This window comes from Rhinoraja longicauda, chromosome 7 (genome assembly GCF_053455715.1).
Source record: "Rhinoraja longicauda isolate Sanriku21f chromosome 7, sRhiLon1.1, whole genome shotgun sequence".
NCBI classification, from domain to species: domain Eukaryota; kingdom Metazoa; phylum Chordata; class Chondrichthyes; order Rajiformes; family Arhynchobatidae; genus Rhinoraja; species Rhinoraja longicauda.
Window position 1 is genome coordinate 57,461,516 of NC_135959.1, and position 27,463 is coordinate 57,488,978.

Sequence of the window (27,463 nt, forward strand, 5' to 3'; positions counted from 1 at the left end):
TCTTGAAATGAAGGTTAACATTGCATTTGCCTTCCTTACTACCAAAATTGTAGAACTGTAGATACAAAAGCACCAGTTTTCAATGAGATACTACACAAGATTTCAGCTAAATATAACAGGATGAGAAGCAGAAGAACTGTCATCCTATCTTGGCTACTCTGCCATTCATTTTATTTCAGTGCCATTTTCCCACCCTAACCTTGATTCCTTTAATATCTAATAATCTATCGATCACTTCAAGTTTTTTCATGATTGAACCGTTTCAGCCTCTGTGGAGAATTCCATAGATTCTTTTGCATCCGGTTTACAGATTTCTTTTCATCCCTTTCGTGAAAGCCCATCACTTATTTTGAAACTGACCAGTGAAAACATCATCCATACACCCTGCTTGTCAACCTAAGAAATTTGTACATTTCAAGGAGATCACCTCTCATTCTAAACTCGAGAATTTAGGCCCATTCTGCATAATATCTCACTCAACAAACCCACAAATCCCAGGAGGCAATCAGATAATGCTTTGCTGCATTCCCTCTATTTCAAGTACTTCATTCCTTTGTTAAGAGGATCTGATCTGCAGACAATATTCCTGATTTATTTTCACCGAGGGCCTATATAATGATAGTATGACACCTCAATTTGCTCAGATTCTCTTGCAATAAAACTCAACATGCTTTTTGCCTTTCTGTTTGATTGCTGTCCTGGATGGTAACTTTCAATGATTTGTATACAAGAGTACTTTGGTCCTTCTGAATACCCATACCTTTAAATCACAATAAATCTAAGTTTTGATTTGTTGCAACTTCACATTGTCAAATTCAAGTCACCATATGCATGAGGCAAATGAGGGATTAATGCTTTCATTAACAGGTAAGCAATGTTCAGTTGTGGGTGTTACAGCTGACAAGAAAGTTAGTGACATTCCTTTGTCAAATTATGCTGTCTCACATCGAATTACTGATATTGCAGAAGACATTGAATTCCATTTCAGAAAACACTGTTGACCTGACAATTCTTTACAACCATATAATATAATAACCATATAACAACTACAGCACGGAAACAGGCCCGTTCGGCCCTACCAGTCCACGCCGACCACTCTCCCTGACCTAGTCTCATCTACCTGCACTCAGACCATAACCCTCTAATCCCCTCTTATCCATATGCCTATCCAATTTACTCTTAAATAATAAAATCGAGCCTGCCTCCACTACTTCCACCGGAAGCCCATTCCATACAGCCACCACCCTCTGAGTAAAGAAGTTACCCCTCATGTTACCCCTAAACTTTTGTCCCTCAATTCTGAAGCTATGTCCCCTTGTTGGAATCTTCCCCACTCTCAAAGGGAAAAGCCTACCCACGTCAACTCTGTCCGTCCCTCTCAAAATTTTAAAAACCTCTATCAAGTCCCCCCTCAACTAGTCAATACTTTTCCTGTTTCCACATTTCTTATAGCTGTGTACACTACTTCTACCCTTATATGACTTGCTAAAGTTTGTGACTGACAAGTCAGACAGTAATTGCTTCCTGCTTCATAATAGATGTAAATAAATTCCTTGAAATTCAAAATATACAAATATAGATAGTGGTTAACAAATCAACAAATTAATAGCAAACTGAAATCCATTTAAATGGCATCAACAACCCTGCAACTCAATCACTTTTAGCAGTAATCATTCATTAATTACTGTGTAAGATTTTACATTAAAATGGATGTGTCTTCTGCGGGTAGCTCTAATAAAGGTTCTTTGATCAAAGAAAATGCACAATTTTGGAAGCTGACAATTTTTGTTTTCCTATGTGGTTTTCAAACAAAGTACTGATTTTATGCATTTTGTACATCACAGCCAATTCTTGCTGGCAGAAAGGTGTCATTTATTGAAAAGAAAATGGAAAATCCTTCAAGGCAAATGAAAGCGCAATCTGATTATCACAATAATGGAGTTCCTATGAACTAGTTGAAAACATGCTGTTGTCAAACTGACTGATTTGGATATGGATTGCAACGAATAATGTTACATATATATAAGGCTGCAATAATAATTATTTGATTAAACTTGTATCACATCATTGTCATCCATTTACGAGCTCAGAATCCGTGTAAGATTTCAGTAAACAGCGTGTCACCTTCCAGGATACCATTTACTCAGGTAAAAATACTTTACTGCATTATTTGGCTCCATGATACATAATAGCACGATTTGACTGGATAGCATGCAATCCAATGCTTTCACTGTATCACTGCACCAATAATAAACCAAAACGTGACAATAATAAACCAATACCAACAATAGCTGCCAGATTAATCGCCAAATGTTGCCTAATACACACTTATGCACAACATTGCTGAGTGCATAACTAATGTTCACTCCAAGAGTGTAAAATAAAGCGACTGTGATATAAACCAGAATGCAAAATCTGTTGATCACATTGTTGTTGACTCTAGGGTGAGTCATCCAGGATTTATCTGCCCGAGCCATTACTTATCACTTCTCAAGCACTGCTAAGTTTAAAACTCACACTTCAACTTAATCATTTAATAAATGTTGTTTCAGCTGGTGTTCAATGCACTGCACCTCTATCACTTACCCAACAATAATCTGGCTGACGGGACTTAATTAAAAAGTTATATGCTCATCCACATAGCACCATGTGCCAGCTAATCAACGATGACAGTGCAGTTGTATCATCTTACCTTCATGTAGCTGAGATGGATGAACCATTCAGCAATTTTCCACATTGTTGGCTAGATGCCAGGGTATAAGTGTACTTGGATAATTTAGTTGAATGCACAGCTAATTCTGGAGGGCATATTTCATGGTACCACAATCACAATGTTGTCTGATCGCAAAGTTCTTTGTAGTAACTGATTTTGCCACCATTTATTGATATCACATAGAATCACTGTATTGACTAAAGACTGACTGTTGTGATAGTGGGGATCCCCGGAAATATCTACTGTGGATCATCCACTCAGCACTTCTGGCTCAACATGGGTGTGAATGGTAAGATTTTGTTTTTAATACTAACAAACTGGCCCGTGTCACTGAGGATGGGATTGTTCATAAAGCCTCTTCTTTCTAATAGCTGGTTAACTGTTCATCACAATTTAAACCAGCTGTCGTAAAACTGGAATAAATTGTGCAGTTATTGTTACAATGATGACCCTTGACAGGATGAAAGTAATGATATTTCCTAAGCCAATCATCCTTCTTGCATTCTATCTCCTGGTTATAAGAACACAAGAAAATTGGAGAAGTAAAAAAATAGTAAAGTAAAGAATTCATTAAGGTGGAAAAGATGCAGAACAGATTCACAAGCATATTACCAGGACTGAAGATTTTAAAGAAAAACTGATAGGCTGGGCTTTATTCCCTGGAGTGAAGGAGGTTGAGAGGTGACCTTATGGAGGTATATAAAACCATGAGGGGCATAGATAAGGTAAATAATCATAGTCCCATGGTAAGAGAGTCTAAAACTAGGGCATAGGTGTAAGGTGAGAGAGGAAGGACTTAAATGGGACATGAGGGGCAACTTTCTCACAAATAGAGTAGTAGCTATTTGGAACGAGCTGCCAGAGGAAGCCATAGAGAGAGGTCCAACTACAATCCTTAAAAGGCATTTAGAGAGGTAAATGGATAGAAAATGTTTGGAGGGATATGGGCCAACACTAAGCAAATGGGATTAGTTCAGAGTCATAGAACCATAGAGTTACACAGCATGGAAAAAGTACTTTGTCCCAACTTGCTCACGCTGATTCTAGGGTGAGCTTACTCATGCTCCATCTGCATTAGTCTCACCTGCCTGCATCTGCCCCTTATCCCTCTAATCCTATCCTATCCTTGTACCTGTCTACATGTTTTTTAAATGTTGTGATAGGTGTAAAAATCTCTTATACACCCTTCATGTAAAAGAGTTCCTATTAAGGTTCCTATTAAGTCTTTGCTCCCTCAGCTGAAACCTATGAAACCTACTCTAAGGCAAAGAGAACAAAAATGAATTTGGTGGTTAATTGACAAAAGGTGACTGATGACACTTTTGCGTGTCCATCGTTATTTGTGCATAAACAAAATTCAAAATTGAATCATGTGCTATGCTTGTTGGCATATCCTGTATGCAAGATGAAAGAGAGTGATAAAGGTACAAGTAAATCAGTAGGTCAGTGTGAAGGTGTGAAAGGGAAATACAAAATTAGCAGGAATTTAACTGAAACAGCTGAAAGCATTGAGTCTGGAAAGCTGCAAAGTGCCTATACAGATAATATATTTCATCGCAAGCGTAACTTAAGTTCGGCTGGAATATTGTAGAATGGTTAAGACAGTGTTATGGTTAGAGAATGAAAATGATAGATGACTGGAAGCTCAGCATCATGCTCATAGATTGTAATGAGGTGTTTCATCAAGTGATCAGACAATCTGCAATTAGCTTCTCCAATGTAGAGAGACCATGATGTGAAGAACTGAATATATTTTATTAAAATGAAGTACAAGTAAATCAGCTGGAAAGAGTATTTGGAGCCATGGATGAGGGGAGGAAGTTAAACTAAAGTCATGGAAAGATGAGGTGGGATGGGGAGTGGAGATGGAGTGGAGTGAACTAAATCATCTCTGACGGACTGGCCCTCTTCAGAATACTGATAGGATATGTGAGGGTATGTCCTGCTGTGCCGTTAAATTATGGGTGTAAATTAATTATTAATTTAATTATTACATTAAACACCATATAAAATGTTTAGCACACCAGCAGCCCTTCCAGGTGTGACAGGGGTTCACGTGTCAGGGTACTAACAAATTGGACTTCATATTCAGTTAAATAAACCATCATCATGTATACGTTAATGTTCACAAGGCCAAATTATTGGACATAAGAATGTAGGAAATAGAGGCAACAGTACACCATTCTCCACATTCTGCTGTCCAATGTCATCGGTTTTCTGAACAAACCCTATATCCATTGATCCCTTTAATTCCCTTGTATATTTTATGCTGGAACGAACATGTCTTTTGTTAATTATATTGCACACCTTTCCACTTCCATAGTTAACAATTCTCAGTGGAATTTATTTTCCTTATTTCCACTGCACTAGTGTTAAAGCAAATATATTGGCTAGGCTCTGATCAGTGTTGTAAGTACATCAGCTTTTATTCCTTCTAACATTTGGCTCTCTCCAAATCATTCATCATGACTCACCACTTCAAAATCTATTAACTTTGCCCTCATTGCTCAGTAGCATTGAATGATCAGTATAAGCATCAAACAATGACTATATTATCCCTGACCCTTACATTGAATCAGTGAGGATGCAAACATTACAATGCACTTCCCAATCATTTTTGAACTGCACAATGTCACTTGCCCCAAGCCTCTACCAATTAGGCCATCTTAGGTGAGTCCAACGGATGACTTCAAACCAATCTAAATTTGCCTCGGGAGCAGTGCAAGAACATATATTTGAATACATTTGTTAGAGCACTGCAAATGAACAAAAGTTAATAATTATTCAGGGAGAGGGCATATTTCTGAATTGTCCAATTCGATGCTACTCGCAGCCTTCAAGCTATTCACATTACCTCGAGGGGTGAAATATTTACGAGACTATCCAATTTAAACGTCTCTGATCGACAAATCTCATAAAATGCTACCAAAAATTAATTTGGGATTGGTTCTTTAATATGTAATATTGATGGTTGTATTTGTACCTTACAGTTATAATTATCCTGCATTTCCTATGCAAATTGTCAGAAATCTTGTCAAATCAACAGGAGACATAAATATTTTATCAAAAATAAATGCTCCTCTCAAGAATTATTTTTAAACAATACAAATGGATACTTCTTTAAGGCGATTACTTGAACCCATAGTTATTTAGAAATATTCCGAAATACAGTATTTCCCTTTGTAGATAATTAATATAAAGCAGAGGATAGCTAAACTCTTAACTTATTTGGTGAAAATGTGTGGTATTTATAATTGTATGGAACAGTAATGTTTATTTTAACTCCTCTTCTCCATTAGGCTCACCATATACCAACCTGAAAAGGTTTCACTCTGGAACAATATAGAGAAGATACAGTGCATTCAGAAAGTATTCAGACGCCTTCACTTCTTCCACATTTTGTAGATTACAGCCTTATTTAAAATGGATTAAATTCACTTTTTTGTCATCAATATACACACAATACCCCAGAATAAAAAAGCAAAAACAGGTGTTTAGAATTTTTTTGCAAAGTAATTATAAAGAAATAACTGAAATATCACATTTACATAAGTATTCAGACCAAAGAGTCCAATCTTTGATTTCATCAGACCAGAGAATCTTGTTTCTCATGGTCTGAGAGTCCTTGAGGTGCCTTTTGGCAAATTCCAAGCGAGCAGTCATTGCCTTTTATTGAGGAGTAGCTTCCGTCTGGCCACTCAACCATAAAGGCCTGACTGGTGGAGTGCTGCAGATATAATTGTCCTTCTGGAAGGTTCTCCCATCTTCACAGAGGAACTCTGGAGCTCTGTCAGAGTGACCATCGGGTTCTTGGCCACCTCCCTGACCATGACCCTTCTCCCCCAATTGTTCAGTTTGGCCGGGTGGCCAGCTCTATGAAGAGTCCTGGTGGTTCCAAACTTCTTCCATTTAAGAATGAAGAGGCCACTGTGCTCTTCGGGACATGCAATGCTGCAGAAATTGTTTTATTCCCTTCCCTGATCTGTGTCTCGACACAATTCTATCTCAGAGGTCTACGGACAATTCCTTCGTCTTCATGGCTTGGTTTTTGCTCTGACATGCACTGTCAACTGTGGGACATTACATAGACTGGTGTGTGCCTTTCCAAATTATGTCCAATCAATTTAATTTACCACTGGTGGACTCCAATCAAGTTGTAGAAACATCTCAAGGATAATTAATGGAAACAGGATGAACAGAAGCTCAATGTTGAGGGTCATAGCAAAGGGTCTGAATACATGTAAATGTGATATTTCAGTTATTTCTAATTACTTTGCAAAAATTTCTAAACATCTGTTTTCACTTTTTTGTTATGGGGTATTGTTTGTAGATTGATGATAAAAAAAAAAGAATTTAATCCATTTTAAAATAAGGCTGTAACGTAGCAAAATGTGGAAAAAGTGAAGGGGTCTGAATACTTTCTGAATGCACTGTATCACAAGTGTAAACAACTGAGTTTATCATTCAGTTTTGTTTCTTCCAAATGAGAGAGAATTTTGACTTTGCTCCTGTAAAGACCAAGCCATTTTTTAATGGTAACCAAACAGACTGAATTGTGAAAATGTTACTATCAATTTATCTTTCAGTCATTGCTTAAATGTGATTTTAAAATTCAAATAATTTTTCAAGTCAATATAAGAAACAGAAACAGGAGGAGATCATGATTGGTCCTATGCCTCAAGTCCACTTTCCTGCTTGGTTCGCATATCCTCTGATTCTCTTGATGTTCAAAGATCTATCAATGTCATCCTTGAATGCAGTCAATGACTGGGCACCTGCTGCTTCTGAATTGAATTACAAAGTTTGAAAACCATCTGTGAAAAGAAATGTTGCCTCTATTCAGACCTAACTGAGCATCCTTTTATCCCTAGTTTTAGATCCTCCAGAGAGAGGAAAGACCAGACCATCTTCCTTGTCAATCCTTCTCAGAATATTTCAATCTGATGTCTTGATGCTAGAATGAATTATTTCGAGCTGCAGAAATCAAGAACTAGCTGGAGACACAAATGTTGGATGGCATGTGATCGGATGATAAAATTGCAACTGTTTGGCAGGAATTATTCTTGTATAATTTTGCATCATTAAATTTGCATTTACAACAGTGGATACAATCCAGCCACACTTTTCTGGGATGAAAATGCATTATTAAAATATTACCGACATATCAATTTACATGAAAAAAAAATTACCCAAGCATATCTTTACGTAAGACTACCTGGTCTGAAATGAGAAATTATTTTTCATTTATAATAAGTAGGGGTATAGCATCTTGGTATTTGAAGAGTTAATCAAATTATTTACACCGCAGATGAAATGATGATAGACCATAAAGATTTTGAAGAATAAAAGCAGAAGCCAAAGGGCGCCCAGTGTTTGTCCATTTTCCTTTATCACATAGATTTGTTCAGCAGTCACTAATAATCATCGCATAATTAAGGAGAAAATTCAGCCAAGATAACTAAAGAGCAGAAATAGACTATTAAGATAGCTTCCAAATGCATAATGTGGGTTTCTAAAACATGTCCATCAATTGATCTAATTAAATTATAATCGTAAAGTGGCTTTATTATGGATGCAAAGTTTAATTGGCTTGCTGTGCCTTCTCATCAGTGGGAAAATACCTTCCTGCTATAATGTCTTTCCAAGGGTTTGCAGTAGGCAGCATCTGGAGTGATACTGCAATGCAGTAGAAGTTCCATTTACTGTAACATTTAAGCACTCAAGGCGGGTGTTCTATCTTCCTCAAAAAGAACAGACTCAAGTAAGGTATTAAATGTTTGAGGAAATCCCCAGGAGGACAACTAAATAACCCTCTTCTTTTCTGTTTGATTTTAATAAAAGCTGCTGTGCGAATCATGCGACATCAAGTGTCTCTAAACACTTCTGGGATTTTTAATTTTTAAATACACTCTGATGAAAGCTTAAATCGTCTATTACAAATGCATTGAATAAAGATGCATAAACCTCTTCAATCTAATTTGTGTGTGCAGCCGCACACATTCATACTCGGATACTACCCAAGAGAGCACTGGTTCACTTCAGCATCCTTGGTCCTTCAGTATGAATACTCACAGGTATATATTCCAGCTTTACTTGACAAAACACATCCTCTCAGGCTATGTAATGCTGTGCTGGAAGCCTATCGTAAACCACTGCCTTCCTTTCTGTTGTGCACTGTTACATAAACAGCAAGGGTGCTAAGAACCTGGCATGAATCCTTGCCCTCTGCTGGCATTCTGCCAGCAACGAATCATCCACAGCTCGATATTAAGAAGCAGCCTGTGAGGGTTGGTGTTGGGTGAGGCTCGGGCTGCAACTGTGACCACCATAGTGAGCACTGGCCATTGATGGTGACTGGCAGCATTTTCTTTGTGTGTTGCTGCACATATATAATGGTCTCTCCATCATTGAGCTTGCAGCCCGAGGGTAATCCTTCAGCTGGGGAGAGCTGGGCAGATAAATAAAAAGATGGGGAGACAGCAGTTTGGATCATGTCCGATTGGAAATGATAAGGAGACTGTACGATTTATGCAATACATGAAGCAGGTTCGACCAATCTCCAGCATTGCCTCTCACTCAACATTCTGGCCAGGGTGCAGCTTTAAGCTCTGTATAGCAATGCTCAGCGGTGGTATCACTTGGTCTGGCTCACCCAATACTAGGGTTGCCAACTGTCCCGTATTAGCCAGGACATCCCGTATTTTGCACTAAATTAGTTTGTCCCGTACGGGACTACTCTTGTCCCGTATTAGTAGGGTTGCCAACTTCCTCACTCCCAAATAAGAGACAAAGGGTGACGTTACTGCCCCGCGCTCCACGTGACCTCACCCAGCCAGCGGCCACATTTTAGGCCCGGGGGCGCTGTAGGCCCGGACGCTGTAGGCCCCGACAGTGTAGGCCCCAACGCTGTAGGCCCCGACAGTTTAGGTGCCGACACACTAGGTTTCCGACATTTTAGCTCCGGACAGTCTCGGCCTGGAGGTCCGGGCGCTGCTTAACAGTGGTTGCGTAGCAACCCTCCTCCCAGACCGGGTGTCTGCCATTGGTGGAGTGGGAGCATGTGGCCGCTGGCTGGGTGAGGTCACGTGGGGCTCGGGGCAGTGATGTCACCTTGTCCCGTATTTGGGAGTGAGGAAGTTGGCAACCCTACCCAATACCACCTCTCTAAACTGACCATGGAACCTCTGCAGGATTTACACCACATTGCTGGCACAGCAGTGCTGACAGTCATGCATGAATCTGTGTATAATTCTACAGTAACCATTTTCAATGCAGATTAATTCACAATTCCATGCATCCAGTGCTAAGTGCAGAAACAGTATTACAAAATGGATGTTGTTTGGAAAAAAATCCATTAACAGTTCCTTTACTTACTTTTAATTTGTTTCAGTAATTTTCCCAAAATGACCCCAGATCTTAAAGCAATGTTATTCCCTGTTATTACATAAATTACTGCTGTAACTAGCTTTGATGCATTTAGAAAACCAGCACAGCTCAATCTGAATCATTCAGAAAGGCTGAATAATTTTATTTGCACTCTAATTTTGTTAATCTTTTATTTTCTACTTTTAAGAGTAATGACTGAGATTACAATATAATGTTGTGGTTTCCTATATTTAGCTTGATAATTTTTTTGGATAGAAACCTTTGCCAAGCAGTTTAAAAAACAAGGGTCACAATATTGCATACATTTCTACTAAATAACAACAGGAGAGAAATCGGTTGTTGTAGATACAGAGCAGACATAAAAACAAGAACAACCTCCTGTGGGGCCACTTGTTTCTTAAAAGCTATTTTTATTGCTCCAATAAACTGTTAGGTGTTGCATAAAATATTAATGGATTCAATTTCCAAACAGTTGTGATATTGCAAATATTTTACAATACAGTTTTCCCGAAATACTAGCTGAAGAAATTTTGTGATAGCAAAACATTTCCAATAACAAATCTGGAATAATTCACAAATTCTGCAAGAACAAAAGAGGTCTAATGTATATCAGATTTCTGGAAGTATCGCTTTACAATAAATGTATATTGCGTCTGGAAATTCCTTATCATACAGAAATATGAAAACACTTCAAAATTGAAGTGCCTGTCTTGAAACTGTCAACTCAAATTAAGTTTAAGTAACTTCCCCCAGGGTTCAAATTATGGAACTCTATCATTTATACCTGTAAACTGAAGAGGTTGGCTATATCAGGTGTGATAGAGCCAAATATAATGCTTGCTGTAATTGATAAAAGTTGATAACTAATTATCAAGGGGAAAGACTGGCGCTTAGTGTCTTTGCACAAGATTACTAGAAAATGTGCATGTTCATATCAAGTGCATTCTTTAATGGGGTCTGAAATTCAAACAGGTCTGGAAAACTGAAATAAAATGGAAAATACTGGAAAAGCTCAACAGGACAGTTGACTTATGTAGAGAAAGAAACAACATTTCAGGTCCAAGACCCTCTGTCACAACTGATGGAAGGTCCTGGACCTGAAATGTTAACTGTTTCTCTTTCCACAGCTGAAACTTCTCTGGGGCTTTGCTGACACATGTTCTGATGTTCATTGACAGGATGGCAATTTGCTCCTAGCTGGGAAATCTGCTAGGAGCAAGGTGAACCTGCATCTGCTAAACCTGCACCTGGATCTTCCTAACACAGAAACAATAAAACCATTTATACGGAGTATTTAATGAACTGGATGTCTAGTTAAATACCATGTGATTTTCTAAGCCAATTGATTTGATTACTTTCACTTTTAAATTTGTCTTATTAATTTTTACTTGTTTTATAATGCTTCCAAATATCAGGTTTCATGCTGGCTAAGTCTGAGAGTGCGGTTTAACCAGCTGTCAAATATTCTGCTGTTTTGTGGCCAGGACATATTGTGATCTGTCATGTTACAGCCTCATGTTGTGCAGGTTCCTACTGCGCACAGGGCTGCCATTCATAATTGTGTAAATATTTAACACATACATTAACCTCTGGCCCGGTGCATCTGATGCACAACAAGAGATGGAACAGTTTCCTCTAAATTCTTTTTTTTCTTTTTTTAAAATTCTTATTCTTTTAAGAAATTAAAATATGTTCTTGCCACCAAGTATAGTGTTAATTATTTATATATTTAACATTAACAATAATCAGTCATGCAAGCAGATTTATTGAATATTGTGTAAATAAACAAATGTATGCAAACATTACTCATCTTTCCTTAAGCAATGTCATAACAAATCATTACAGTTGTACTTAAACATCTTCTGACAGGAATTAAATCTCCTAGCCACGAATACCAATTTTATTTTGCCAAATTCGCATTGTTTAAATGGAAACTCTAGTTAAAGAAGCACATCGAATTAATATTATGGCCTGTATTTCCAGTCAATGACAAGCCACTCCTGTTTACTTCTGATCTATCATTAAGGACGTATTTGTGCAATTCATATCTGATAGTTCGCCCTTGTTGGATGAAGATGATTATAAGTGAGATGATCATGAACAACAGAGAACTACAACATAAGTACGGCAACACACAGTACATAAGTCCCCAAAATAGTATGTTAGACAGGTGAGCCTTTCTCTCTCTAGCTTAGGCAACTGACAAGCTTGTCAAAAAACATGAATGCTTCAGGTTTGCAGCAGCATTGCAAAACATGCAAAATAAAGTACAACATTTTCAAAAATACTTGACTATGTACTAAAACTCTAATCTTGTTGGTTTGTCAGTTTGTTTATTCCTGAACTACAGCCAAACCCGGTACACGATAGCGTGACAATTTTAGGCCTACCTTACTCACCATTGTCCAGTGGTGCTGTGGATGAAGTTTCATTCAAATTGATGCTATATTTTAAAAGTTATTCAAATATTAAAGTTTTAAAAACCGTGCATGCGCAGTTGGAGCTCCGTTGATCTGGTACTTACATATGTAAAAAATCAACAGTGTATACAATAAATGTATGCTTCTTACATTTATTGTATACACTGAATCTTTTTAAAACATTTTGAAAAAGATAAGATATCTAAATAAATAATGATTTCAAATTCAAGTTTATGATCATATGCACAAGACCGGTGAGGCACAGGCACAATGGAAATCTTGTTTGCAACAGCATTGTAGGCACATAGATTCCAACAAACATACAAAAAACAAATGTATGCATAAATTACACTAAATGAAAGAAGAGTGCAAAAAAACAAGAGGTTACTACAAAAATATGATTTTTAAAAATGAACGAAAATGTAAAGGGTGGGCTATAATATTCTGCTGTCTAGGTAGAATTGGGGTTGCGTTAGTTGGTTCAAGAGCCTGATAGCTGAAGAAAAGCAGCTGTTCCTGAAAATTTCTAGAAGAGTTAGAAGTGATTGTGTTCTTCAGGCAAACAGCTTCTAAGCTTTTGAAGCTTAAGTAAACACTTTTGAGTTTCTATTTGGAACCTACCCAAGGTAGAGCTTGAAATCTGTCACTGCAGAAGTGCCCATCAGATATGAGAATGGGACTGAAGCAAAGTAATTTTGATGTAACTTGCTTCGTTTTTTTCTGTTACCCTATTGATTTTTTCTGTAACAAGACCTATCACTTAGTGTAGTTTTTTTGTAAACCAATTACTGAATGCAGTGGGCAGAACCAAGAGGCTATATTAAAAGCCACAGAAGTCTTCATAGGTCTCAGATGATATTTCTTTCACTTTATACAATTTTGGCTCAGGACTTACTGTGCTTAAGCCTTACTAGTCCCATCACTGCACCCGAAGCATATTGTGAATGAGTAGTGAGATCAAAATATGATATGAACAAAATAGAACAGTAACAAACAGTAACTAAATCAAGCGCATCTATTACCATTTGTAATGAATTATGGTTGTCTTTCGAAATAAGCTTCCAAGTATTTGTTTTGCTAAGGATCAGAGAGTCTACAATGTTGAATCACAGTGGCAATAATGCTTAGGTAACTATCATTCACTGTGATGGATGAACCACCAAACAACTTCTGGTACAGCTGTAAAGCAGAATTTTTTTTAAATTGTCAAATGATTTAAAAATGTGGAGTGTTGCCAGTTAAAGTTAAGAGTGCTGCTGATACGAAGACACATTCAATTCTTGAAGATGAGACCCATTTTAGAAAAAGAATCTAAGTCACCAAGATTTATTGCTAGTCAATGTATAAGTTTTATATGTTCGGTTGCTAGGAAGAGAGACTCAAATTTAACATCAAGTAGATTACATGATGATTTACTGGGTTGGAGTTTATATTCCACTCGTGTGATAACTGCATAATTCCTTAGAAATAACAGCTATGCCAGAAAAGTAATAATAAAAGGGGAATATTCAGTTCAAATTTGAGGCATGTTGCTACATGATTTGCAACGTACTTCTCACAATGTTATGTATTCTGATTAAATTGCTACAAGGTCAAGGAGAAATAGTGCAACCTGTGATTATAAAAAGCTTTAGATTTTTTAATTTGGAAAAATTAAAATATTATTTATAAAGAACAGTTTCTTTTCATTTAGAATGTATAGTCAAGCCAAGGATTGTAAACAGGCTTGATGATTAAATCATATTCTTAAATCTTTGTTACTGGACATAGCCTGAAGCAATTTTTACAAATGCATTATTGTTACCATGGACTGCTGCCTCTAGCAACCTGCTTATTTTAATACTGCCCTATTTTCTCTATATTCTTCTTCCCAGGCAGTCCTTTGGGATCGAGGTTGACTTGCTTCCATTCATTTTGATTCATGAATGACTGATCATGCCGTTGAGATATTGAATCATAGAGTCAGTCTTACAGTGTGGAAACAGGCCCTTCAGCCCAACTTGCACACACTGGGCAACATGTACCATCTACACTAGTCCCACCTGCCTGCGTTTCACCCATATCCCTCTAAATCTGGTCTATCCATGTAACTGTCTAAATGTTTCTTAAGCATTGCGATAGTATGTGCCCCAACTACCTCCTTCGGCAGCTCATGTTTTTGAGAATCTAATTGTGAATCTTTGTTGGTGGAGGGTGATGTTGCATAGTGGGGCAGGTTAGTAGAGGACTGTTGTTTTGCAGATGTTAGTATTAGGCCCATTCTTGTGAATGTTTCATGAACAAGTCAATGATGATTGGAAATCAGACTCCAAATATATATACCTATGCATCATCAGAGATTTGGACTGCAATTGGGGAGCAACGTTCACAGTTGGAGCTGTCCTGAGGGTGGTGATGCTCCAGGCTCCAAATTCCATATTCTTCCCTCAGACTTCCTCCCTGCAATCCTGCTCCTCTTTCCCTCTCTTGCAAGCTGCTTCTTGACCCCTTCCATCCCCTTCCCTGGATCAGGCATCCTTCCCACTTTGATTCTCTGCTCTCCATCCTCCACTCCTTTTCTGAGGGGCTTTCCTGAGCCAGTGTGTGAGGCTGATGTCAGCTGATGATGGGAAGCATGTTGGAGCCCACGAATGTTCTGTGTAGGGCATCAAAACTACAGAGCCTGAGAGGTCCCACCCTCTATCTGCTCACTTTGCGTACACTCATAACCTTCCCTCTGAAACAGTTACCTTTTTTTCCCTGCTTTTTTCGTTTGCTTACTCCACTAGCCGAGCCTCTGTGCACTCTCCAGTTGACAGGCACAGCACCTGCAACCTGTCCCATACCCCTGAACACAGCTTTCCATGTGCAGTGGGTGGACCATTGTGCAGGGCAGCTGATTGCAGTGATATCAGACACTGAGGAAGGAGTTAACTGGTCCACTGCACTGCAGGATCCTGGCCACACATCTGCTCCATCCTTGGCCACAGTACTGATCTGCAGGCAAATGGGACTAGCTTAGATGGGCATCTTGGTCGGCATGGACAAGTTGGCCAACGGGCCTGTTTCTGGGTGGTATGACTCTATGCTCATGGTTGCACTCTAGTGTTATTGTTATCACGTGTAATAACGTAATTATTCTAAAAAACGATTTAACAATTACAAATGGGATAGTCTATTCAAGGGTAATAAATGCAAGCCAAATCCTTCCTTTACATTAATTTTGATTCCAGGAATAAACAGTTAATGCCGCAGCAATTGTGTGTGTGGAAACTTTCCAATCTAGCTTTCAACTGGCAGTAATCAGAGTGCCAATTAACAACATTAACAACATTTAAGAAGTGTACTATTGTGAACTATTGTGAACATTTTTTACAACTTAACTTTCACCTGGAAAGATGATTTAATTGTAAAATATGTCCATAATTATAAAATGTTTCAGAAGCTCTTCATGGAGTATCACCATTTCTAGTATATATACAAACCAAACAATCAAAACTTATTTATAAAAAAATCAACAATCAAAATAAAATATGATAATTCTATGATAAGTCTTTTCTGCTCTCTGGAGATTCAAAATAAGGGATAAATATATCTAGCCATTCACGTTTGCGTGCTAGATGGGTTGGTGAAGTTTATCATTCCAAATTTCATTCTAAGTCAAGAGGGGCAGCACTTCTTATTAGTAAACATGTGCCTTTCATCTCTTCCCAGATTGACGCAGACACTTTGGGCCGATATGTCATTGTTACAGGCAAATTATATAACATCCCAGTTACCTTAGCTAGGGGAGAAATTCTGTACATGGATAAAACTGTTATATACAAATCCCACGGCCAGAATATTTACAAACCAAAGGTTGTCATCGAAATTTAGCCTATCTAGAGGTTGTAGACAAGGATGCCCGTTATCCCCATTATTATTTGCGCTTGCTATTGAGCCACTGGCAGAAAGAGTTAGGGGGCATCCGGAAATACATGGATATAACACAAAGGATACAGTGAATAAAATTTCTCTATACGCAGATGACGTATTAATTTACATCACAAAACCAGAAATTAGTATTCCAAACCTATTAAAGTTAATAACCCAATTTGGTTCATTTTCAGGATACAGAATAAATTGGAATAAAAGCGAAATTATGCCAATAAGGGAACATAATAAACAGATAATACAACAATTTCCATTTAAAATAGTAAATGAAAAATTTAAATATCTAGGTATCTATGTAACTAAGATATATACATCATTATTTAAAGCAAATTTCCCCCCATTATTGAACAAACTACATAAGAATATTCAATATTGGAAAACACTCCCTATCTCAATGGTTGGCAAAATTAATGCCATAAAAATGATTTTTTTACCGCAAATATTATACCTTTTTCAGACAATTCCGATATATCTGACAAAAAACTTTTTTAAAAAATTGGACTCTATTGTTAATGATTTTATCTGGGATTATAAGAATCATAGGATAAACAAAAGACACTTGTGTAAATCAAAAATAAATGGAGGCCTGGCTTTACCCAATTTTTTGTTTTATTTCTGGGCAGTTAATATTAAAAATATGAATTTCTGGTTGGAAGAAATAGATCATCAACCAGACTGGTTAAAAATGGAAAAGGAAGATTGTTTACCTTTTGATATTGGTTCGATATTATTTGCTACGTCTAAATTAAACAAAAAAATTTATAGGGAAAACCCTATAATATTTAGTGCTACACGAATTTGGAAACAATTAAAAAAGACATTAAAATTAGATAATTTATCACTTTTTCTTCCAATTGTGAATAATCCTTTGTTTAAGCCTTCATGGGTAGACAGGGGTTTTACACAATGGAAGGATTATGGAATTAAAAATATGGGACAACTTTATAAGGAAGGCACCTTTCTGACATTTCAGGAGTTGCAACAGACTTATGGTCTTCGTGGAAATGATTATTTCAGATATCTTCAACTTAGAGATTATGTAAAATCGAACTCCCAAAATTTTCGAATTAGAAATTCAGAAATTCTTGATGAATGTTGGAACAAACATCCTAATACAGAAAAATTAATATCTTATATATATAATATCTTATTAGACAGTGACATTCCCTCCACGGACTTATACAGACAAAAATGGGAAAAAGAATTAAACCAAGTAATTACGAAAGATACTTGGGAAGAAAGTTTGCAACATATACATCAGTGTTCACTAAACGCCAGACATTCTCTAATACAATTTAAAGTAATACATAGGTTACACTATTCAAAAACAAAACTACATAAAATTTTCCAACTTATCTCACCTAAATGTGATAAATGTCAACATTTAGAAGCTACATTATTTCATATGTTCGCAAACTGTATAAAAATTAAAAAATTCTGGGTAAATATTTTTAGCATAATATCTAAAGTAACCAGCACACAATTGGACCCAGATCCAAAATTAATTATACTCGGAATATTAGAATTAAATCAAACATTTAGAACAATACAAAGAAACTTTATGGATTATAGTTTAATAACGGGAAAAAAATTAATTCTAAAATTTTGGAAAGGCCCTACGGTCCCCACAATCAAAATGTGGATTATAGAAATGACGGAGACCTTAAACGTGGAAAGAATCAGATTTTCCCTGTTGGACAAACAGGAATTATTCATTGGAATATGGTCTCCTTTTATTGATTACTTAAAGGGTCAGAATGGTTCAGCACAGGAACCTGACTAGCACTCGGACTAAAGAATGGATGAAATGCTATACTTTGAAATGTACGTATATATCTCGAATGAAGTTTTTGTTATTTTAATAAATTTTTCCATTCTTCTTTAACTAACTTTTTCCTTATCTTTATAATTTGTTTTTGTTTTTGTTTTTATTTTGCTTCTCTCTCTTTTCTTTCTTTACTTCATCTATTTCTTTAGTTCTATCTAGTTTAAAAAAAAAAAGGGGGCAAAAGGTATTGGAGACAATATAATAATAATTGACAATATTATCAATTTAAAAATGTATGACTGTAAAGATGTACCTATCTCCAATAAAAATTTATCTCAAAGCTAGTGTTTATGCCCCTAATTTGGATGACGTTGCATTCTTCACTAACTTCTTCACCCGATTACCTGATTTAAATGAACATCATTTGATAATAGGTGGAGATATGAACTGTGTGTTGACCCCTAGCCTAGACCATAGCTCTGTTAAAACTATGCCAACCTCTAAGGCTGCGCTTTCAATTCAGTTGTTTCTTGATACCTATGGTATTGCTGATGTTTGGAGTACTCTTAATCCCACTGCGCGCAAGTATTCCTTTTTTTCAGCTGTTCACAAAACATTCTCACGCATCGATTATATTTTAATGGATAAGTGTCTTATTCCTTCGGTTCAGGAATGTGACTATCATGCGATCGCAATTTCTGATCACGCTCCCCATAAACTGAAGCTTAATCTACCAGCCACTAAACCTGTTTACAGGCCTTGGCGTCTCAACCCACTTTTACTTTCAGATAAAACATTTTCAGATTTTATCTCATCACAGATTGATCTCTTTCTAGAAATTAATCAAACACCAAATATGTCATCATCAACAGTATGGGAAGCACTTAAAGCATACTTAAGAGGTCAGATTATTTCTTACAACGCAGTTACGAAAAACCAGAAATACCCGTACAAATGAATTGATGAATAAGATTAGTAACTTTGATTCACGATTAGCAACATCCTCATCAGCTGATGACATTAAAGAACGCCTACTCCTCCAAAAAGAATTTGACCTACTAACCACACTAAAAGCGGAGAACCTCTTGGTTAGGTCCCGCCATACTTACTATGAGCATGGCGATCCTTGCACACCAACTTCGCCAAAAAGCAGCAAGTCAGGCAATCCCTGAGATCCGGGATGAATCTGGTATGATTTGTACGGATCATTCTGTCATCAACTCATGAGGTTTTACCGTAACTTGTATTCATCTGAATCGCTGAAGGATGATCAATTAATTAAATCATTAAATCATTTCTTTAAAGCGTTGAGATCCCTCACATAGACCCTGTGTCAGCAGCCGAGCTAGTCTCCGTTTTCAACAGGAGAAATTGAGATGGCCATTAGGAGTATGCAGTGTGGAAAATCCCCAGGTCCAGACGGATATCCAACAGAATTCTTTAAGAAATTTTCTAATCAATTGGCTCCCATTTTTAAATCTGTGTATAATGACTCCTTGTCAGTTGCCTCACTGTCTGAAACATTGCGACAAGCTACCATTTCACTTATTCTGAAAAAGAGCAAAAATCAACGGGAATGTGGCTCCTATCGTCCTATCTCTTTGCTCAATGTGGACAGCAACATTTTTGCAAAAATGATCGCTCGCCGTCTAGAAAAAATCCTTCCAACAATAATCTCACCAGACCAGACGGGCTTCATAAAAAGTCAGCAATCCTCCTTCAACATTAGGCGCCTGTATAACATAATTTATAGCCCTTCTCCACCCGACAGACCGGAAGTGGTTATATCTCTAGATGCTGAAAAGGCTTTTGATCGGGTGGAGTGCAACTATTTATTTCATACTCTTGAAAGATTTGGATTTGGACCAATTTTTTAAATCATGGATCAAAATTCTATATAGCTCACCAATGGCGGCAGTACGTACTAATAATAATATATCACCTTATTTTTCACTGACACGAGGGACAAGACATGGTTGTCCACTGTCCCCCCTCCTTTTTGCGATTACAATTGAGCCGTTGGCTATAGCCTTACGTAGCAATAAAGATATTAAAGTTTTTACAAGGGCAGGGTTGGACCATAAAGTCTCGCTATATGCAGACGATATGTTACTTTATTTGTCTGATCCTTCCTCATCTCTTCCTGCAGTTCTTAATCTCTTAAGTAAATTTGGCAAAATCTCTGGCTATAAAGTTAATACACAAAAAAGTGAATTGATGCCCTTAAATCTGGTGGCAAGAAAATCCCTGAAAGAGCACTCCCTAAAAGAGCAGTGGGAAGGGGTTCTGGGTATGAAAATTTCAGACTCCATCTGGTCAAAGATGATTGGGGGCATATACACATCTTCGATATGCATGAAGCATACTGTTATGCAGTTTAAGATTTTCCACCGACTGCACTGGACCAAAGCTAAGCTAGCCCAATTCACACCCAATATAGACTCCATGTGTGACCGCTGCAAGCAGAACCAAGCCACTTTAATTCATATGTTTTGGGATTGTCCTAAGTTATCTAATTTTTGGCAATTAATATTCAATATGCTTTCCCAAACTACTAATGAATCTTTAGAACCATCAGCTCCCCTTGCTTTATTTGGTGTGGTAACACAAAATCTTGCATTAAATAATAATAAACGAAATCTTCTGTCTTTTGCCACGCTGGTGGCCAGACGACAAATCTTGATCAGATGGAAAGATTGTAACCCTCCAACATTTGCACAGTGGATTAGGGATATGTTGTATTTTATTAAATTGGAGCAGATTAGATACACTGTTAGGGAATCAGCTGATAGGTTTACATTGATATGGCAACTTTTTCTTAGTTGCATTGATGCTTTAGGCTCTGATAATTTTATGGTTGAGTAGAGTCTTTGATATGTGTGTATGTGATTAAGAGTGGAATTGAAGTATTAGAATGGTCCCTGATATGTCTTAACATTCTGATTTTTCTGCTTCCCTCTTCTCTGTTTTTATGCGTGTTAGTGCCCTAGATAATATGGTGTACTGCTTTAAACCTCTACCAATTTATCTTTTTTTAAAATCATTATTTATTTATTATTATTATTTTTGTTATTTTTTTAAAAGCTTTGTCTTTTTTTTTAATACTCATGTTTATGTTTACTTATTTACTTATTTTCCTTGCATATCTTAAGTTGTATACCCTCTGAATGGTATTGTGGGTGGGGGGGGGAGGAGGTGGGGGTATATCTATCAGCACTAATGTGTTCATGCGTTGAACTGTCAAAGCTGTATTAATAAAAAATCAGAAATAAACTTTGTTAAAAAAAAAAAGGGATAATTCAACTGTGGAAACAAATCCAATAGTCAGTGAGCACTAGAGTGCTTCAGTATCTGAAACCCATGTTTAAAACTGCCCCAGGTTTTTTTAAAAGTTAGTCAGGAATTTGCATGCTGAACTAGTTTGAGGAATAGCAAGTGAATTCGCTTCAATGGAGAGGAATGACTGTACAAGAAAAAGAAAAAGAATCAGGCAATTTAATTTTCTTAGAATTCATTGAGTTCTTTGGTCCCAGTGTTCAAATCCAGCCCAGCACTGAACAAAAGACCAGGAGACTGACTTTGTGGTTATGTATTCTTCTTGGCGTTCAAGGGGGTGGTGCACACTTCCCTTGATTTTCCAGCATTGAGGCTGGTAGGTTAATTTCCCTATTATTGAATTTAATTCCTTTAATTTAATTATCTTTAAATGTCTTTATATGTGTGTAATGGTTTTACATCATTTCACTTCTAATGCAATATTTTGTCAATTTTATTTTGTACTGGAACATTTTGAAAGTTTGCAAATGTCAAAAAACATTAACAAATATTAAATTTAAATAAGTTTAGATCGCAGGTAAACTGGAAATAGGGCACAATTAATAAATTAAAAATTCTTTCCATTACTTTTTTTAGCTTTTTTCTGGGACTTATCAGTCCATATTGGTCTTGTCTAGATCTTCCCACATTCTGGCACAGACTGCTCATTTGCTTGGAAGTTGAGAGTTGGAATTAAACATTGTGCAATCATCAGTAAATATCCCCACTTCTGACTTACGATGAAAGTAAGATCATTGAAAAAACAACCGAAGATGGCAAGGCCCAGGACACTTCCATGACTCCTCCAAAGAAGTCCTGGACTGGTCTGATTGATTGGCAACAACCTTGCTCTGTGCTTTGTGCATGACTCCAGTCACTTGGTCAAATGCTGCCTTGATGCCAAGGACATTTACTTTCACAGTTTCATTTCACCTGTGGAATTTAGCTCTTTGGTCCATGTTTGGACCAAGACAGTGATGAGGTCTGGAGTTGAGTGGAGACAACAGGTCATGGTGAAAGTCAATGGTGAACAGGTTATTGGTAAATAAGTGCCAGTTGATAGCACTGTTGATGACATCTTCCATTACTTTATTGATAATTTGTGGTCTGTTGGGTTATATTCTTTATCTGAATGCAGCAGTAATGGTACGAAGGACTGAAGGCATTTAAAAATCAGTCACATGGGGTGGGTCCATCAAAGACTTTTAGTTATTTTCTGTGCAACAGATTCTGGCTCACCCAATTGATGGCATTATATCCACAGGGTCCAACTGCTCTGAAGAGCTTTATCATTTGAGCCGGAATGGTTTCAGTTAATATTTGTGGATCTGGAAACGCTGAGGCTCAGCTTACCTTATAAGTCCAGGGTATACATGAGAATTAAGAAACTGACAAGATACAAGTGAATACATTTTTGTATTTAACCTAGGCTGCAGATTACTATCTCATTAAACTGCCTGCGAACCTTTAAAACCGAAATTGAGCATGCAGTAATATATAAATATAGTAAAGTTTGGCAACATCACATAGTACTCGAATGACTATAATTTCTAATCACACTTTTTGTAAAATGGGATTCTTTTGCACATCAGAACACAATTGATCATTCCATTAATATTGTTTAATATTACATTATTGAAATTCACTCCAACCCTCCCAGGCTTAATATATTATTGATTATATTGATATGCTAATTTTCATAACTGCCATGTTAACAAGCCGACTCATATTCTAAAGAGCATCTACTGCTGCATTCATGTGCCTGTTCAATTTCCACAATTGCTTTTTGATTATCTTCAAATGTGGCAGCCAATTAGTGACAAATTATTTGTAGCTGCGCTGTGAAGTTGGTGCCAGGTCCAAAAAATGAATGTATTTTCTAATTCACACCATAACTTAGTACCAATTCATTCTACTACTGAGATGTTTGAACCCAAGTAAATACTATAATGTTTTCCTGTTACCACACATTTTCCTAACTGTATTATCGTTACTCTTACAAAAGACACAATTAAAGATTTAAGAAGACATATTTAGAGAAGCAAGAGGGTGTAACTGCAACTGGAGCTTAACTCTGGTGAAAGGCTATGCAATTCAAGTGGGAACTGCATCTAACAGATTTTGCCCCATATGTTTACTGATGTGGTGCTGGCAATTTGTTATGCCTGTATCAATTGTGTTCCTTCAGTACACTGTATCATCCTTGTTAATTCCACCCTAAAAAGCCTCAGATAGATCCAGACGATAAATATTTATTGAAATCAAGCATAGCTTCCAACAAAGCTGAAGGGGATGAGGATGTAAACAAATAAACTAATCAGTCACACTGCAATATGGCTAATAAAAATTACACTGATTTTAAATGTTATTCATTCTAGGTTCTTAGCGGGGCATGGGGACTCTTGAAATCCCATTCTCTGCAGTCCAGGCATCTCTGCATTCCTGCAAAAGCAGATACTCTCTAAATGAACTTGTTCCCATGATATTTTCATTGAATGACTAAACATACATAATCATTTATTTCCTTAAAGTCATGCCAATGGACACCACTTCAGAAAAAAAGAAAATTACTGCTCTCCTTTAACTTAATCCACATAATCCACATAACTTTGGACTTTCAAATTTATTTAATCAATCCTTTCATAATGCTGCTTTTATGTAGTTATTCTTATACATTTTCACAGGAACCCAAGTATTAATTTTAAATCTCACTTTATTATGCTTATTAAACCAACATCAGCATTAATGACATTTCAGTTCAAGTTAGAGTTCTTACCTTCAGGCTTATATTGAACAATCATATTCACAACCTGGCCAGCTCCCTTCAGAGCTGTTGCAGCCTGTTCATGTGTGGCAACACGAAGATCCATCCCATTTACCTGAGCACAGGCAACAAAATAAGTTAATTTAAAACAACCTGATTCCTATGCTTGCAACGATGTTTAAAATGAATCCCACTGGCACTACATGTACCATAAACACTTTATAATTGCAACTAGTTTCCAAGACCTTTCAATCCCATAAGAAATTCTTCCAACCCTAAAGAAATTCAGCTATGATCCAAAAAGCAAATCAAATTCTAACAAAATTATGATGAAATGAAATACAGGAATATGAATTATATAAAATGTAAGTTTTGTCATTTGTTATGTTCAAAATTAACATTGTAACATTATAATATATCTAAAGTTATCACACTATAATTTGCGGTTATAAAGTGACTATAGCATTCATCTATAAACATGATGAATTGTATGCCCATAATAAGAAATTCTGATTAAATTGCAGTTTTAATCGCACTGCAAAATAAAAACAAAAGGCATTTGAACAATGTAAAAATCAATTGCTTTGCCTTTTAGAGGGAAGGTAAAAAAGCGAGGAGAGTGAATGCAAGGGGTGTAGTGGCTGATAGGAGAAAGAGACTAGGGGAGTGATATACGCATTGAGGGTGGTGAAGTGGGTGGACAGTGAAAGTGGTGGTAAGGCCGGAGAAAGGGTAGTAGGGGAAATTACAGAGGGGAGTTACTGAGGCAAGAGCAAGGCTAGAGAATTGGAGAGATTGGCTCCAGAAAGCGAGAGTGAGATGGCCGGAGACATCGAGAGGGGTGAGAAGCAAGAAGCGATAGAGGACAGAGATAGGGAGTTGGGGGGCAGGGAGAAGCACAGTTGGTAGGATTATAGGGATGAGCAGGGTTAAAAGAGTAGATGAGGTTAGATAGTGTTTGGGATTAGCAGGTAGGAGAGAATGCTGTTGGAGTAAGAGAGCGAGGGGTCTATGAGACAAAGGTTCACAATCGGGAGAATTTGAGGCTCATGAGGTCAGAAAAGTGGGGTTTGAGATGAGAGTTGAGAAACAGAATGCAGGGGCAGAGGGGGTAGAGGGAAAGGTGATAATAGAAACAATGGGGTTAGAGTGTCATGCTGCCATGTCAGCAACAGAAGAGCACATAGCAAATCAAACTGAACTCCAGCTTTCAATCGAAGGAACAGAGTCCAGACTCCATATGTGACAGAGATCAGACCGTAGTAACTCCTATTCTTTCTGTCCATCTCTCTCTACTACAGCCCTCTTATTTTTTTCCTCCGTCTCACTTAGATCCCTTCCCCATCCCGCATATCTTACACAGCTCCCACTCACACCCTCCCACTCTTCCTTTTGTACCTCTTTAAAACTTTCCCTCATGCATCACTTCCATTTTTCCCTCCTGTCCCTCGTTCTTACACCCCTTTGCTCTGTTTTGCACTCTTTCCTCCCCTCATGACTATAAATAATGGAACTATTAGTTTGAGAGTAGTGTGAAACTGTAGCCTAAACATGGACAAAGGAAGAAAGTTGGCCATGGTTGGCCAAATAATGTGTAAGGAATGGTTAGTATTTAAAACAAATAGTGCATAAATTGCTAACAAAATTCTTTAAGACAAATAACTCAAAAGGAAAAGTATTTTACCAGTGAAATTGGACACACTATTAAATCAAAAGCAGAGACTTATAAAGTCGCTAGAAATAGCAAGAGGCCTGAGGACTGAGGGCATTTTAGAACTCAGCACTCAGAAAAGGAGGACCAAGATGATAATAAAGAAAAGCAAGATGGAATACAAGAGTTAACCAGGAAGAAGCTGAAGAGCAGACTGCTAAAGCATTTGTAAATCCAAAAATAGGAAAAGACTAGCAAGGACCCCTTACAGTTAGGGACAATAGAAGTTATAAATGAAATGGTACGGGAATTGAACAATTTGTGTCTGTTTGCTTGGAAGAAGACACACAAAACCTGCTGGATACATTAGGGAATCAAGCTCATGAGAATAAGGAGCTTAAACGAATAACTATTTGCCAAAAATTGTACAAGAGAAGTTGGTGAGCTTGAAAGCTGAAAAATCTCAAGGACTTGATGATCTACATCTCAGAGTTTTAAAAGACATGGGGTCAGTGATAATTGATGTTCTGATTATCATCTTCCAGCATCGGGAATCGTTCTTGTGAATAGAAGGATGACAATGTGACCCTACTATTTAAGAAAGCAGAGTGAGTGAAAATAGGGAATCGCTAACCTGTTGGTCTAACATTAATGGGAAGAGAAATTGTGCATTCTACAATGAAGAACATAATAATGGAACACCCTGCAAAAAAAAATAGGATTGACGAGAGGCAATGTGGATTTATGAAGGGAAAAGCTTATTTGACTAATCTGTTAAATTTCTGAGGATGGTAATAGTAGAGAAGATAAGAAAGATCAAAGGGATCAAAGTTGATTTCCAGTAGACATTTGATAAAATCCTACATGTGGTTAACATGGTTAGAGCCCTTCAAACTGTACTTTATTGGATTGAGCATTACTTATTCGATACAAGGCAATACTGTATATGGCACTGGGAATGGTAGGTTTCCTTTATAAGAATAGATTGAGTAGACTAGAACTGTATTCTTTCAAGTTTAGAAGAATGGAGTAGATCTCATTAAAACCTCACAAATTTATTAAAGGACTTGACAGGTTAGCTGCTGGGAGAATGTTTCTCCAGACTGACGAGTCTCGGATCAGAAGTCACAGTTTGAAAATAAGGGATGGGCTATTTAGAGCCGAGAAAAGGAAATGATGTGCAGGTTCTGTCATTGTATTCATTTAAAGTACAGATTGATAGATTTCTTCTCATTTTAAGGGAATCGAGTGATGTTGGCTTAATGCTGTAAAATGCTGCAGCAGTAGGAGATCAGCCATGAACTTGATCAATGGGGATGCGGGCTTGAGGATCAGAAGTCCTAATTCTGCTCCTATTTCTTATGGTCTTATGTTCCAATATCATGTTGAGACCTGCTCAGGAAGGTCTCCTTAAAGTCATGTATCTGCAAAGCCAGTAAATCAACATGACCCAATTCCACCTGATAATGCTCTAAACAAACATGGCACTATTGTAATACTTGTTTAGAATGACATGGAAAATGGCTTATCCACA

At 37.2% G+C, this 27,463-nt stretch overlaps 1 protein-coding gene across 1 annotated transcript in view; it reads right to left on the minus strand.

The window, feature by feature from the left end:
* The window catches only part of dlg2 (discs, large homolog 2 (Drosophila)), a 507,064-nt gene that overhangs the window by 225,235 nt on the left and 254,366 nt on the right, over positions 1-27,463 (minus strand). Inside the window, 1 exon segment of the mRNA XM_078402648.1 lies at positions 24,291-24,393. Coding sequence (XP_078258774.1) covers positions 24,291-24,393 — 103 coding nt within the window.